The 15,914-nt window shown below is 34.8% G+C and overlaps 2 protein-coding genes across 5 annotated transcripts in view; one reads left to right on the top strand and one right to left on the bottom strand.

The window, feature by feature from the left end:
* The window catches only part of LOC106666617 (regulator of G-protein signaling loco), a 37,171-nt gene extending 35,948 nt beyond the window's left edge, over positions 1-1,223 (bottom strand). For 2 of the 4 annotated variants that reach the window (XM_014393917.2, XM_014393920.2), the window contains exon 1: positions 962-1,223. The gene's annotated coding sequence lies outside the window, so the exon portion shown is untranslated. Of the gene's footprint in view, positions 1-635 lie in introns of all 4 variants that reach the window. The other 2 variants (XM_014393918.2, XM_014393919.2) reach the window with 2 other exon arrangements.
* Positions 1,224-2,925: 1,702 nt separating this feature from the next.
* LOC106666594 lies at positions 2,926-10,546 on the top strand. Its single transcript, XM_014393879.1, has 6 exons — positions 2,926-3,005; positions 7,005-7,076; positions 9,028-9,090; positions 9,882-10,111; positions 10,195-10,324; positions 10,386-10,546. Exons 1-6 carry the CDS (start codon positions 2,977-2,979, stop codon positions 10,489-10,491), a joined length of 630 nt encoding a protein of 209 aa, XP_014249365.1. The 5' UTR covers positions 2,926-2,976; the 3' UTR covers positions 10,492-10,546.
* The last annotated feature ends 5,368 nt before the right edge of the window (positions 10,547-15,914 follow it).

The following is a 15,914-nucleotide window of genomic DNA, read 5'->3' as shown; positions in this document are numbered from 1 at the left end:
CTCATGGGCAAAATATCTCAACCCAATTTGAAGCTTCGTAACCTCGCTGTTTTGATCTGCCATTACACATTTTGGCACAAAGTTAACAATTGGGTTGTGAAATGTTCATGAGTCAAATTGTTTTGATCAACCCAGGTCAATCGCACTCATCTTCTGAAGATGATTCTTACTCTACTAGACTTAAGACAATGATCAGGGATGAATAACCTACCAGCAACTACACAACTGGTTTACCATGAACAAAAAATCCCAACCCGATTTGCAGCTATATTTCAATCGCTTCTGATTATTTTAGTCCACCTATCCAAGTTAACGTTATGAAACGTTCATGAGTCTGCCAGTTGCACTGTCACGAGTTTTATCATCCCTGATCGCTCTGTTGGTGTGAATGAGTCTGTGGTGATATTTACTTTTATGAAAATCCTAAAATACCTTTAACACGATCTAAGTTGCGATGTTAGTTTAAAGAAAAAAAATTGTTTTCACTCAACTGCCTCTAATGTCAACTGAGATTCAGCCTGACAAAACGTATATTTTTATGTTTGCCTTAAATGCAAAGGGACTTTTATACTTCCGATTGAGTCTCCTCAACGTCAGGATGACATTATTATGAAATAAAATTATGATATACTAACGGAGTCGGGTTTTTGGGTGGCAACTGGGTGCTGGTCGGATGATGGAATGTCATTAGCTGTCACTACCTCGCAGTCATAGCTCGACGGAAAACTAGTTTTCAACACGAAATCAATGTGTAACTTTGCTCCGGACGTGGACTAAGTTAAGAAAAGGGTCGTTTTGTTTGAAAAAAAGTGAAAAAAAAAGGGTTGATTCGTTGTGTTTACATCTAGGTTCGACTTTGATATTGAAAATTGGACGGTTATTCGTCCGGGGGAGGATGTAGTTTTCCTTGAAATGTGGTCGTTTTCCACTGTAAAAACGTTGGACAATAAATACTACTCACTTCCGAGTGGGGACTTGAGTTGAGACTCAGTCAAAACAACTTTCACCCCGAGGCGGAGAGGCCGTTTCGTCGAAGAGGAAAACGCTTTCCCCGGTTTCCGGCCGAGTCGGAAAATCTGGAAATCATGGAAAATCCCGTCTGGAAATATATAGAAGACGAGAAACGGCCCTCGGAATCACGCCCAGTCGGATAAACAGCCTCCAGGGAAACGCGAACAATCCGAAATCCAGACACAATCAGGTTAACGTACGACATTCCTTCCCTGTTCACTCGATCGCCCTCGATTCGGCCTTTCCACCGATCATCGGAAAACCGCCGACAAACGGAAAAACTTTTTCCGTCAAAAAGAAAATCCTTATTAATTATTTAATGCCGTTATTTGACATTTCCCTACTTTTTGGAAACTATCGTTTCCGACTGGCATTGTCGTTTCCTCAATGACGTCACGAAATGATAGATGAACTGAAAGCCAATTTTTTATTTATTTATTTATACACTAGGCAAACAAAGTCTGTAAACATCTAAATTTTACAATTACCCTTCTTTGTCTAAAAATGTTATTTTCCACAATGAACTACTTTTATTTTAACAAAATATGACATTAATGCATAACAACAATAGTGGTGGTTAGGAATATTAATTTTATTTATTATCATACTACAGAAAGTTGAGAATTTGTTCTTACAAATGAAATTCAATATAATTTATAAGTTGGTTTCCACCCTATTTTTTAAAATTTATTTATTACATAGATGTCTGGGACACCTGAACAGAAAGAGTATAACTATGTTACAAGACATGACCCATGGTATTGATAAACTCACCGTATGCGATGATCCGGGTGAGGTATGTACAGAAAAGGAGGATGTCAGATTATCATTCAAAAGAAGTAAATGTAGAGCACAGAAACCCTTTAGAGCTAGTGCATACCGACCTATGCGGCCCAATCAGAGTTGGGCAAAATCTAACTAATTCAAACACGATTAAGAATTTTGATTCAAGTTTAATCATGATTGAATTAGTCATGAGTAAACTAATCATTATGTGATTTAGTCATAATTAATTCAATCATGAGGTATGACTAAATCATACAATGATTAATTTACCCATGACTAATTCAATCATGAATAAACTTCAATCAAAATTCTTAATCATGATTGAAGTAGTTAGATTTTGCCCAACTCTGGCTACAATGACCAACTTACCAAAATCCAACAGACTCTGGATAAAAATTTTGAGATGAGAGTCGTGCTCAANTTGATGCCCCATGTTTTACCAACAATTCTCCTACATTGTACCATTGATATGGTGCCTTTCCTGTATATGTTATTAATATGACCTTTCCAATCAAGTTTCCTGTCAAGTGTCACACGAAGGAATTTGATGGAATCCACTAACTTTAATTTAGGGTTTTTAAAATTACCTAATGTTCTTCTCCTGCTAAACACTATCAATTCTAGTTTAGCAGGATTAATTGATAAACCTCTGTCACAACACCACCTATAAAGCAATACCATGGCGTTTTCCATCAGTAGTGAAAGAGTCAAGGGATCCCTACCTGTGGTGAGGGGTTATAACCATTTTACAATATTTTTCCAAATTATTATTAATTAAAATTCCAAGAGCTATGTCGAGATTCCAACCCAGAACTGCTAGCAAGAGTTGACCACCGCATTCTCCCATTTTTAAAAAATAATACCAAGGTCAAATGATTATAAACTGATTATAAATCAAAATTAGGTAGGTGTTTTAATATTTAAAGACCAGGATTGCTTTAGAATTTAATCTATTTAGAATAACACTATTGCTATTGTGTAGATGATTCATATGGCTGAAATACAAACTGTCGACTGTGAGAAAGACTATTAATTTTAAAAACTATTCAAAATATTTTATCTTTTGTTTATCAAATGTTCATTTCTATGATTCATCTATCATTCTCACACCTTGACCAGGCTTCTAGGATGTAAAATAGCTTAGTATCAAAGTAGATGGATAAGTCTAAAAGTTGAGAGATGAAAGAAACAAATTCTCCCATGTTCAGGTTTGTTTTTATATATATTTATTTAAATTTTCCTAATAAAGCATGTCGAAATGTTTATCTTGTTGAGCTTTAAATCGTTCCACTGATCGCTAATAGCAAGATAATAAATTTTTAAAGATATTCTATACGACAGTAATCCTGTAACATTTATATTATTGTTTAATAGTTACACATTTTAATAACAATAATCTTGATACTATTGTACATTAAGAAATTATGCTTTTTTTTATTTTCCATGAAATTAGATAGTAATTACTAATAAGCAATGCACAAAATGAAGAAAAGGCTGCTCTTAATAAAAGAGAGTCGTTTATTTGCTAGGTTTGTACTGGTATCAAAGCCTGGCAATTAAATGATTTTCTTTTAATGAGAAACTGATATTCAACTTTATTATTGAATATGTAAGTAATAGTGCAATTTAATTTTTTCGAATAAAAGACTTTTCAAAATGGTGATAGGTGCAATTAGATTTAAAAAATTAAACATTTTTGATTTTATATGTAACATTAATAAAACATTTTGTGCAAGGGTCATGCTTTTTGTATTGCACTAATTTTAATACATGTATTGCTGAAGCAAATATAAAACTATCTTATAGAAATCTCAAGCTTACTTAAGTACTTTCAATTAAAAAGGAATTGCCTGATAAAAATGATTTTGAAAGATATGTTTGATGTAATACTTGACAACAACTCTTGGCGTAACAATTCATTAATATGATAATGTTATACTTCTTTCTATTAATATTCATTACAAAAATTACCCTGTCAATCTTAAAAAATAAGACAATTGCTCTTTTGGATAGTCTAAGCAGCCACATCAAGAATAAATGCTGAGATTTCTCTATGTGGTCTACACAGCGATGATTCTGAAATTCGGTAGGTCTCAGTTTTCTGACAGATGTCAGATGAATTTCGGCATTTCGGTATTTTTAGTGTTGTGGGCATGCGTTCATTCCTTGGCTCCATGTAAGGAGTGTGTAGGAAGACCACTCGATATGAGAATCGTGCTTGAGCACAGCAGCGAGTATCTGGGTCCCCTCTTCCGATTCTTGGAGGAAACAGGGTTATTTACTACATATAGCAATGATAGTTCATAATGGTAGTACCTAGAATGCGTTGAGAATGAATGTATTTATTAGGGTGAATGTGCAGTGTGAGAGGGCCGATGGCGGAATATTGAGTATCCCTTTGACCCTCAGTTAGGTTAGTTATATAATAGGTGTAAAGGGTAATGGAGGAATATTGAGTACTCCACCACTCTATTTGAATGAATGGTATGTAAATAGGAAAGAATGTATTTAAGAATGAGTGAGACCGTAATGGGTTGGATTTAAGAAACTACTTGTGTTTGGTGCTAAATTGACCTAGCTGTTGGTAGCCCCTGGCACCCAACCTCGACAGCTGGGACGATAAGGCCGAGTCCGACACCGGACTCCAACATCCGTGATGGGTGATTTTTGAGGCCTAATCTGTGCACGACATCAAGAGTCTGTGAGGCTTGCTCTACCATCAATTAGTGAGTAAATTAATCATTATGTGATTTAGTCATGATTAATTCAATCATGAGGTATGACTAAATCATACAATGATTAATTTACCCATGACTAGTTCAGTCATGATTAAACTTCAATCAAAATTCTTAATCATGATTAAAGTAGTTAGATTTTGCCCAACTCTGGCTACAATGACCAACTTACCAAAATCCAACAGACTCTGGATAAAAATTTTGAGATGAGAGTCGTGCTCAAGGCCAACATTCAAAAAGTGTTATCATAAACAAAAACCAAAGTTACATAATTATTCTACATGTTTATTTTATTACATTCAAGACACCTAGATGGTGTATTTTCCAAATAATGTAGAAATCTCTCCTTTCAAGTGGAATAAATTTTAATTCAAAGAGATACTTTTTCCATTAATCGGTTATGTAAACATTTACTTTTCAAAGCGTAGCTTGTTCTAAGATTTATTTTATTTTATTATTATTATCATTATTTTTTGGATTTTCATAACAACGTAGTTTTACTTATAATTGGAAGATTGATTTTGTTAAATAAGGTGTTGAAGGATTTTCGTTTTGACGAAATAAATTTCTGTTAGAAAATTTTTTAAAAGTGATGAAGTTGTATATTTTTCATTTTTTGAGCACCCATTTGAACATGATTTATCAAAATTTAGTCATGACTAACTATATTGTGACTAAATTAGTCATGCCTCATATTTAATTACTAATCATGAATTGGTTCAACCCGCTGAATAAAATTTTGATCTTACCTTATTGGATTTGGATTTGGATTTATGTATGCTCAAATCCACATACGTATGTACATACATAGAATCATGTGCCGAGTTTAGCCTATTTGATTCTCCTAGTAATTTTACTTTATCGCCAGTTTTTTCTTATTCTCATTTCAGAATTTGGGTGATTTGCGGTAGTTTTTTAAAATGAGGTGTGAGCTAATATGATTAAATTACACCTCTTGGATGACTTTTTGTATAATGCTATGGTCAGAGAGGATTTCATTCTTTGCTGAATGCTCTATGTTGGAAGAAATTTGTCTGCTCCACCTAAGCAACATTTTCCTTTTCTAGAAGTGTATCAATTATTAAGCTAAACTCTCTAACTAATCCCACTTATAAAATATTATACAGGGTGAGTCATTTTTTGACGCACCATTGGAAAATCAACGTGGGTGCGTTTAAATCTGACTCGAGGCTTATTTCCTTTGATTAATATGTTAATAAAAGAAAGTGAGCCAATTTTCAGTGCACCATAGGAATATCAACGTTGGTGCGTCTAATTATGACTCGGCACATTTTATTTTGTTAGTCTCGTACCAAAAAATAGGCGAGTCACTTTTCGACACACCATTCGTTAAAAATTAGTTTTAATAGGTTGGAAGGAAAATAAACGAAACCAATATTATTAAAACATTCAAACACAATGTAAAAATTAAAAAAAAAAATTCTTCACACATTAATTTGATTAAGGTTTAAGAGTGTTTTTTCGTCCAATCATCGTTTTACGATAGACTAGGCTATTGTGTTGCAGCAAATGGAGGTATGTTCGAACAATTATTATAATGATTTTGAACATTTTTGGTTTGCTAACAAAGGAGATTGTTACATTTATTTAATTTTTTTACTTTACCAGAAAAAAATATTCTTAAACCCTAATCAAATTAATTTGTGAAGAATTTTTTTTTAAATTTTTACATTGTGTTTGAATAATGTTTTCATAATATTGGTTTCGTTTATTTTCCTTCCAACCTACTAAAACGAATTTGTAACGAATGGTGCGTCAAAAAGTGACTCGCCTATTTTTTGGTACGAGACTAACAAAATAAAATGTGCCGAGTCATAAGTAGACGCACCAACGTTGATTTTTCTATGGTGCACCGAAAATAGACTCACTTCCTTTTTTTAATGTTAAAATCAAAAGAAATAGGCCTTGTGTCAGATTTAAACGCACCCACGTTGATTTTCCAATGGTGCGTCAAAAAATGACACCCTGTAGACATGGCAATACAGGTTTGTTACAACAAAAATACCATATTATTTCAATTTTTGGCTTTACTTTTTATGTTCTAAGTTCTTTACTTTAATTTTCTTTTTTATTAAGGTTTCATTGACGAATTCATTGACCTTTGCAGACAAAATTTTCTGAGTTCTGTGCTTAAATTGAAGAGTTATCCTTTTATTTGCATTGTGACAAATAAAGCATTATTATTATTATTTTGTATATTAACATTGTATATTAACAGATTATTTGTCATTAATTATTAATATTTCAATCTTTTACGTTTGAGGTTTATTGTTTAGAAGTTGACAAGAAATCTTGATTTAATTTTTTAAGTTTAAATATTGTATTGTACTGTAACTTGCATTGTTTCAAAATCATTAGAGTAAGCATTTAGTTTAACTTTTAAATTATTAATGATTATGTTAACCCTTGTTATATTGGGATTTCACTGAAATATTTGACATGGCTTTTCAGAACTGCGTCTCCATATATTTTCTTTGATAACCACCAAGCATTTTGCAAGCCAAATGACGATTACTACATCGAGTGAGTAACATGCCTTACATATATTTTGTATGCTGAAAAATGGATGGCTGCTTCAAAATATATTAATTTAATTTTTTTAAACAATTGGTTGTATCTGCTCTACATAAAAAAGAAACCAAGACCTTTCAAAAGAAACAATTCTTTTTAATAATGAAACAATTAAAAACAAAGTTAATATTTTAAACAGCCATATTTATTTAACATCTGTGTTCGCTAATATTTTTTATTTTTATTTTTTTAACACCTTCTCTCCACTGTACATAGGCCTATCCACCCAGAGGAACCATACCCCATAAATTGGTGGGGGGATATATATTGTGGGACCCCATATATTGTGCTTGGGGCGTGGGGTGATTGAATTTTGAAATTTGAAAAGGTGAGCCTTGCGTTCTTGGGCACTCCCTTTCCCAATCCTGGTCCTCCTGTATTTTTCCTTAAAAAAAAAAGAAAAAGAAAAAAAAAGTGCAGCATTGAGAGCATTGCAAACTCTATAAAGCAAAAGCGGACGGCGCACTGTGGGTGTGCAATTAGTAACACAGATGGGTCAGGGTAGCAGATCCTGTCTTCAAAGGCTGGGGAGAGTGCTTGACCAACTGAACTGTAGGCATAGTTCAATACTTTTGTGGTCCGCTTGACCAATTAATACATGACAATTAATTAAGTCTTTTAGTTGAGATGCAAAAAAGTTAATGGCACGAGTGGGATTCGAACCCACGATCTTCGGCTTGATACGCCGCTGCTCTACCACTTGAGCTATCGTGACCTCGATCCACTCGGACATCAACTTCCTACCTCAACCCCACCTTATGAGTTTTCTCTCCTTTTGCCATTTTTCATCTCAACTAAAAGCCTTAATTAATTGTCATGTATTAATTGGTCAAGCAGACCACGAAAGTAGTGAATTAATGATTTAAAAAATGAAGTACACTTCACCAAAGCTCTCCATCGCCATTTCAATTGTCGTCAAGAATCAAAACCGATTACACGACATTTGAAAAATGGCAAAAAGGAGGGAAAATTCATAAGGTGGGGTTGAGATAGAAAGTTGATGTCCGAGTGGATCGAGGTCACGATAGCTCAAGTGGTAGAGCAGCGGCGTATCTAGCCGAAGATCGTGGGTTCGAATCCCGCTCGTGCCATTAACTTTTTTGCATCTCAACTAAAAGCCTTAATTAATTGTCATGTAGGCATAGTGAAAAGTTACATGCCCACCAGTGCGCTACATGGGTAAAGGATTCAGTGGCTTAGTGGTGAGACCGTGGAGGGTACTTAGAGTGAGCCTGTTGGTTCGGTGGTGCAGTTATCAGCTTCCTCTACCGAAGACAGAATTCCTCTGATGGGAATGATTAGCAATTCCACATGAAACAAAACTGTGGCTAGAGGGGCTCCTCCTTGGTTCCTCGATGCCTCTTAGTGCATTTATCACTTCCATAGGTGTAAGAATTGCCATACTAAAGTGTGATACTGTATGCCGGCTATTGCCTCATATTCACAACCAATGACTCTTATTTTACTTGACAGAGCTGGCATGTTTCTATGCTTTGCTAATTTTCTTTAGATGATAGTTAAAAGGGTTTTCACCTTCCATTTGGAAAGAGGAGTGTTTTTCTTTCTCAAATCATATTTCCAACTCTATCTTTAGCACACTCTCTGGTGTGTGTAGTTGTGGCGGTCTTACGGATGTGAAGCCAAATTTTCTAACCCTTCTTTGGCAGCATTATGTCTATTCATCACTTTATTATAATTTATTTTGTGTTGTAATGGGATGATAAAATACCTAGGTTACCTAAAGTTAAGTTATCACTTGTGTAGTATTAGAATAATAATATAAGTTTCTTATATTTTTAAAAAATCAAAACTGGCACAAAGAAAATAAGAGAAAAAGATACTAATCAGTTTTAACTTAATACACTTTGGATATTTGTGAAAAAAGATTTGCGTTGTCTTTCAGGTCACCGCCACTGTATGACCAATCTGATAATCCTCCACTTAACAATTTTGTGGATAATGATGGGTAAGTAATCTATACTTATTTATAGAATAGATCGAGATGGAGTATTAAATGTCACTCTGCTTCACTTTTTTGTGTAACTTTTGCTTCAATTAAATTTATGCAGGTGACTCCTTCCCACCTCCTTACTTACAAGCTGCAATTGTAAAATTTCAAACTCTCTTAGCACCTGGGATGTTGAAAATGGGCACAACGTGAACTTAGAAAAGTCCCAGGCTATTTGCATTTATATCCTGTTCCTTCTTATGTATGTCAGTTTACAATTTCCTATCAGCCTATTTCCTCTGTCCCACTATCCAGAACCTTGGGATCATCCTTGATCAGATCGTCCTGGAAAATATCTCCTGATGCTACTTTCAACACTCCATCAGTTCTGTTGTGCCAGCCAACTAGAAAGACTAGAGTCTTACCGAAGTAGTGTTGTATGCAAGTATTTTGTAGAAGCCCTATATGGTTGTATCTGAAGTCCTGATGTTTTTTTATTATTCAGTTATTAAAAACTATTAAAACAGTCTAGTGGTTACTTTATTCTCACATGTATATATTTTTATATAGCTTTATCAGGCTTGAATCTTTTGTAAATATGTTATGTTCATAATTAATTATTCAACAGGACTTTAAATCCCAGAATAAAATTGATTTGTCATTTAATTTAAAAATGAATTATAAAAAAAGTACAAGGAGTCAAGGAGAATTTATTTTGTTAGAATTTTCAGCTATGAACATATACTTTATTAACAGGGCATTCTTTTTTGGATTAACAAACTTTGTACACACACATTTTTTTTCTTTAGAAAATATTATGTCGATTTGGCAAATTTGGAGAAGAATTACACAATCTGGACTAAATATATGGGGAGGGGAGTGAAAAATTTTGGAAAAAGGAAGATAAATAACTCTCCCATTCCTATGGCAGGCAAATTTGAAAAATCAAGCTTAAACATGCATATAAACGATCTGGAAAAACATTTGTTAATCAATGGAGAAGAAGTAGATAAATCTAGTTCAAATGTGTCATTTCAAAGTAAGAGAACAAATCTTTTGTTAACTACTTCATACAACATAATACAGACAATATTTTATGTACAATGCCAATTGTTTTGTTAGATGAACTAATACCAATTATAATAATACCAGCAAAGAACAGTGCGATCATTCCCAAAGAAGTGAAAATCGAAGAAGCCATGCCCTGCTCTGAATGTGCTTGCTCTGTGGTTGGAAGAAAACTAAAAAGATCGTGCGTATCCATTATACATAACATTTTACTCCTCAAATAATTATTTATTGCATCTCTTTAGGTCCCTTTTTCGTTTAATCATACAAAGTGAAGAAAACTTGCAGTTAGGCTGGAAACTACCTCTAACCGAAGTGAGCAGAATGGTGTTTGAGTTGTCATCACTTTAATCACAATCAAAAATAAATACAATAAATTTGTACTATATTTTTTGTTTATTCCTAATATCAGTATGACATGTTAATGTAAATTTATTAAAATTAACTTTTATCAAACAAAAATCAGAGCTTTTCTTTTTGAGTAAAGTAGAAAAAAATCCCAATATCATCTAATAATTCTTAAATACGCTTAATTAGAAAGGTATATTCTTCTTTATCATTTATGGGTACATTAGTTAAATTAGGGTTTGGTTATGGACAAGTTAGGTTAGGTTAGATAGGGCTAGGTTTTTGGGACAGGTTAGGTGGCATTTCCATGATTCAATGTTTCTCCATGAAGTGATATGTTTTTGGGTTGAATATAGAATTTTTTTTGTGCCACCATTTACGTATTATTGATTTTGCATTATTAGAGAGTGGGCATGAGTAGGGTTAAAGACAGGTTAGGCTACATTTCCAATGTTTCAATGTTTTTCCATGAAGTGATATGTTTTTGGGTTGGATACAGAAATTCTTTTTTGTGACCATTTATTTGTCCTTGATTTTGCATTACTGGGGAATGTGCATAGGAGGGTTAGGGACAGGTTAGGTTAGGTAAGTTGAGGTTTAGGGTCTCACAAGCTCCTCAATAGTGTAGTTCTAAAATGACAAAATCATTCTCTCCTGTAGAAATAAAATGCCACCTGAACTTGACCAATCAAGCCTCATACTTAAGATACCTAACAAAACCATTCGTCTACTAACCTACCTTTTTAATGTTATGGTTATCTAACTGTATAATACTGCACCGTGTCATATTTTTGATAGTTAGGCTTTAAAGGGACGAAATGTGTATGCTTGAGATGGGTTTCGGGATATGAAGTTATAGAAGGAAAAAATAGAGCCAACTACCTAAAAATGGGCGTATATTTCAATGTTTTTCCATGAAGTGATATGTTTTTGGGTTGTATACAGAAATTCTTTTTGTGACCATTTATGTGTCCTTGATTTTGCATTACTGGGGAATGTGCATAGGAAGGGTTAGGGACAGGTTAGGTTAGGTAAGTTGAGGTTTAGGGACCCACAAGCTTCTCAATAGTGCAGTTCTAAAATGATGAAATCATTCCTGTAGAAATAAAATGCCACCTGAATGGGCGGCCCTCTCACACATGGGACTGGAACCGTTACTAGGCACAAGAGAAAGTGAGCTAAACAGTAAGATGGAAAAAGGGCTTGAGAAAGAAAAAACTCAAGCATTGGACAAAAGCACCCGATATGAAGCAAGCTAAGAGATTTATAAATCATTCGAAAAGGTAAGGCAACCGCCGATCCGCAGAATAAAATGATCGGTAGGACCAAATTCCGATTCTTCTGGTCTGCCTTTTCCCACTGGAGACAAGCCTTGGGGAGGTACAGACCAACCTCTGAAGATGGCAAAAATGCTGGAAGTAAAGGTTACCTGATAGTACTTCACATATTTTTGCCTTTTCGGTATAAACTAATTTGTATAATGTGTAGAGATTAGTGACCGTTAATCGATAGTTATTCAGATATCGTGAGATGCGGTCGGGTGTGATGTAGGTTTCAGAAAAACATTTTCTTTATCGTGCCAACGTTTCGATCTTTTATTGAGATCATCTTCAGGGCCTGGGGGTTGTAAACAAACAATGTTTACATTTAACAATTACATTTAGGATGTGGAAAAGTGAATTTATACAATGCAAAATATATTTTATATTCAAACAAAGTATTTCTACTCACTCAAAGTGTTTATCTTCTGTGTAATTGTGCCATCCTTGCGTGTCGTGTTGAGAGTGCCAGTGAGATTTTGCTGTTTTATGTTTATATATGTTTGGTGTTGAAGGGGTGGGGAAGGAAGTCGGTATATAAAAGACAATTTTGTGTAAGGCGTCGGCTTCTTTGAAGTGAAAAAAGCCGACAAAGGGGAACAATGTGTTGGTAATAGTTCGGCCAGATTATCCTTTCAGGATTATATAGAAAGGGATAAATAGGAAAAGGAAAGCTAAATTGTTGGACAATTAGACTATGTGAAATGTATTTGATGTGTGGAATGTAATGTAATGATATATGTGTTATCTATATTGTATTTGGTTAATGATATTGGCGTAGCTGTGACTGAGTTTACATGTATCTGTTCTGTAATTGATGCTGTGTTTATCTCTGTTGATATAAACCATTTCTAAGAAATTACGTTTATATTTGTTTTGTTCTGTATGTAATATTTTGGATTTTTGAAGTCAAAATTGTGTTGGTGTTCAAAGTTCCTAATTATCCCCTTTCTATATAATCCAAAAAGGACAATCTGGCCGAACTATTACCACTATCTTGGGGGTGGGTCTATTTATATAAATTGATAGTGTTCTGCCGGGAAGAAATCGTTTATCTAAAGATCGAACATCCGACGAGTTTATCCAGCAGCGACCACACGCCAATCAACGATAGGAAATAAAACAGGGAAACAAATAGCTACAACTAAACAAGGTAAAACTAAAGGTGATGCGGCTTTATGCCGGTTATTTATATTTATTATATACTTTAATGTTTATAATCAATGTTTAATTTGTAAGAAAATCAGTCTTCTTTTTTGAGGAAATGAGGCTTTTGCTTCTTCGGCTGAAGGTTTTCTTTGTTCTACACGCATCAGAGATTACCAGTTGTCATCCTGAAGCCGTTTAAAATTTTACTTCCTCCAGGGACAATTATTCGGACTAAAAAATCCCGTAACGTTTGGCGAATCATGGCGGTTGTCATGGACGGCTGGGACCCTCTGGAACAAAGATCTCCTTTGCAAGAGAATTTTCCATTTCTGAACATTTTATAACATATTTCTTGCGAAAAAGTTCTGAATTAGATGCACCCCTCATTATACGATACTTACCGTTTCTTGAGAGGTTGAGCATGTCTCGTGAATTAATTTTAATTTCATATGAGCACCAAATCGACGACGCTTTTCTGTTGGAAAATACTTTAAAACGAATATATTTCTATTTTCCCTTTCCGTCACTGTATTACTACCAAGTCCCATAACGAGACTACACTCCAGAACCAATACCTAACCGCTTCGGTCTTTCAAGCTCAAAATCTTAAAAGAGGTTTCACTAATAAAAAAATACTCAAAGGATAAAATTGAAAATCGACCTTAATATCATTAGCGCATAAAGATAATACATCCAAAACCTGGGAAAACAACGCGGTTACATCTTGGGTGCAATGGCAGAAAGAAATTTTGGGTAATGAAAAAGCAGACAAACTAGTCAGAAGAGGTTCTACAAGACCAACTATTAGCCCAGAACATATAATTGGGATAACAAAAACAAACATAGACTCCTACATCTCAGAATGGGTCAACACAAAGCAAAAAAAAAAATGGACGAATTCGAGAGGTGCATAGTAAACTCATGGATGTTCAATCCTTTTTAAAAAGATAGTTCCTACTCACAATAAGTTGTTTTGCAACGATCCGGATTTCGGGCCTTTTAGCTCATCATCGGGTTGAAGGACTTCTACAACCTGATGATGAGCTAAAAGGCTCGAAATCCGGATCGTTGCAAAACAACTTACTGTGAGTAGGAACTATCTTTTTAAAAAGGATTGAACACCACACTCACTCCATCATTTATCATGTCTACTCATGGATGTTTGGTCAAACCTGTTTCAGTATAACGACGTCTCTAAAGGAAAGCCCCATGCTACGAACTACTATGATTGGATCAATGTTGACCCTTCACACGGCAGACGAAATCACACACAGACCAAACCACGGAGAATAATGTAAAAACGCATATGGCCATAACAGCGAGGAATACAGGATGAAAAGTTCGTAAAAAGTAAAGTAGGAATGATCTTTACTCTCTTTGTTCCATTCACGCCGAAAGGCTGGACGACCTTTGTCTGTCATGAATTGCGGTTAAGCCGCTACAATTTTTTTATGGATTGGAATGTGAAACTTCTCTCAATCCTATTTATCCAGTTTATGGTTTCATCCAGGAATTGTAAATTAGTTAGTCATTACCAAGAATGATTAAGAAGTGTGTATTGAGGTCTGCGGGATTGGGTCGTTTTCAGTCATTGTGTCTATTCAGTTGTTATCCTCGCTGATTTTTAGCGTTTCGACCTATATTCAGTAATGAGATGTTTTGACACCAAAACGTAAGTACAGACGGGCAGGTAGACGTAAGATATTCATTGATCATTAATCTGGTAGGCCAAAGCTCAACAAAACAAGCTACAAGCTGTTTGTAGCTAAATCAATGACAAAACCCTCATTGGCGGCCATACAAACACTAATAAACCAATCTCCACTGGAAACATTATGTACAAGTAAAAGGTAGGAAAAGTTCATACAGATTCCAGAAACAAATAAATTGTTTGGGGAGTAAATATTTCGGCAAATAATAACAGATATAATCTCGGGAACATCCTTTGCAAAGTCCTGTAAAGGTTTAACGGACTTCAAAAACGGGTCAGATTCAGACGAGCAGAGAAAATAATTACAATGTAAAAAGTCACATCCACAGTAGTTGAATTCATCCAAAATCTGGGAACAAAGGAATTTTTGGTAAAGAAAGTCCAAAGGAGGATCTGCAATCTACAGGCACTTGGAATAACAAGAACAAACATAATCGCCTCCATCTGAGAACGGGTCGACATAAAATAAAGTGAGAAATGGACGAACCCCAGAGTTGCCAGATATAGCAAACACATGGTTAAAGAACCCTCGCCAAAACAGGCAAACAAATAGCTACAACGAAACAAGGTAAAACTCAGGGTGGTGCGGTTTTATACCGGTCACTATCATCTGAGAAAGCACTTAACAAAATTGGTATATTCATATTATGGTATATTATATAACCCCATTTCGAATGTTATGTAATGAAGAGGAAGAAACTGCCAATAGGACTGAATGAGAACTAATAGCTGGTTAGAGAATTAACCTAGGTTACAAAGAAGACCTGCAGAAATGAACAGTCAATGACCTACTTATTAAAAGAAGGATGGAGTCAAATGAACTTAAGTACTGAACTAACGAACGAGAAAATCTACAATAAACCAGAAGATTTCTGGAGGGAAGAACCAAACCGCTTCCTAGTATCCTTCGCATCATCATCAATCAAATTCAGTCACTATCATATTTTAAGGTTGTTTTCTTTGCCGTCGACTCCGGACTTGCTGATAGTAAATTAGTAATTTAATGACCTTGTTCCTTTTATTTCTGAATGGCCAACGCATTGCTGCAGATTATGCAGAACAAGTACTTGCGTTGTATGCTAGGATATTTGACCTTCACATATGAACCAAAATTGAGTACGTGAAGATGGTATACTAAAGATTATTCGGAGATCCTGAGGTGCGGTCTGGTGTGACGTAGGTTTTAGAAAAACATTTTCTTTATCGTGCCAAAGTTCGATCTTTATTGAGATCATCTTCAGGGCTCA

Source organism: Cimex lectularius, unplaced genomic scaffold, assembly GCF_000648675.2.
Source record: "Cimex lectularius strain Harlan isolate CLEC.00 unplaced genomic scaffold, Clec_2.1 scaffold173, whole genome shotgun sequence".
NCBI lineage: Eukaryota > Metazoa > Arthropoda > Insecta > Hemiptera > Cimicidae > Cimex > Cimex lectularius.
This window is presented reverse-complemented; position numbering and strand designations above follow the sequence as displayed.

Coding starts and splice junctions, on each gene's coding strand:
- LOC106666594 (XM_014393879.1), top strand. CDS start 2,977: ATGAAAGAAACAAATTCTCCCATGTTCAG. Junction 10,112..10,194: donor TTCAAATGTGTCATTTCAAA/GTAAGAGAACAA, acceptor TTGTTTTGTTAG/ATGAACTAATACCAATTATA. Junction 10,325..10,385: donor GGAAGAAAACTAAAAAGATC/GTGCGTATCCAT, acceptor GCATCTCTTTAG/GTCCCTTTTTCGTTTAATCA.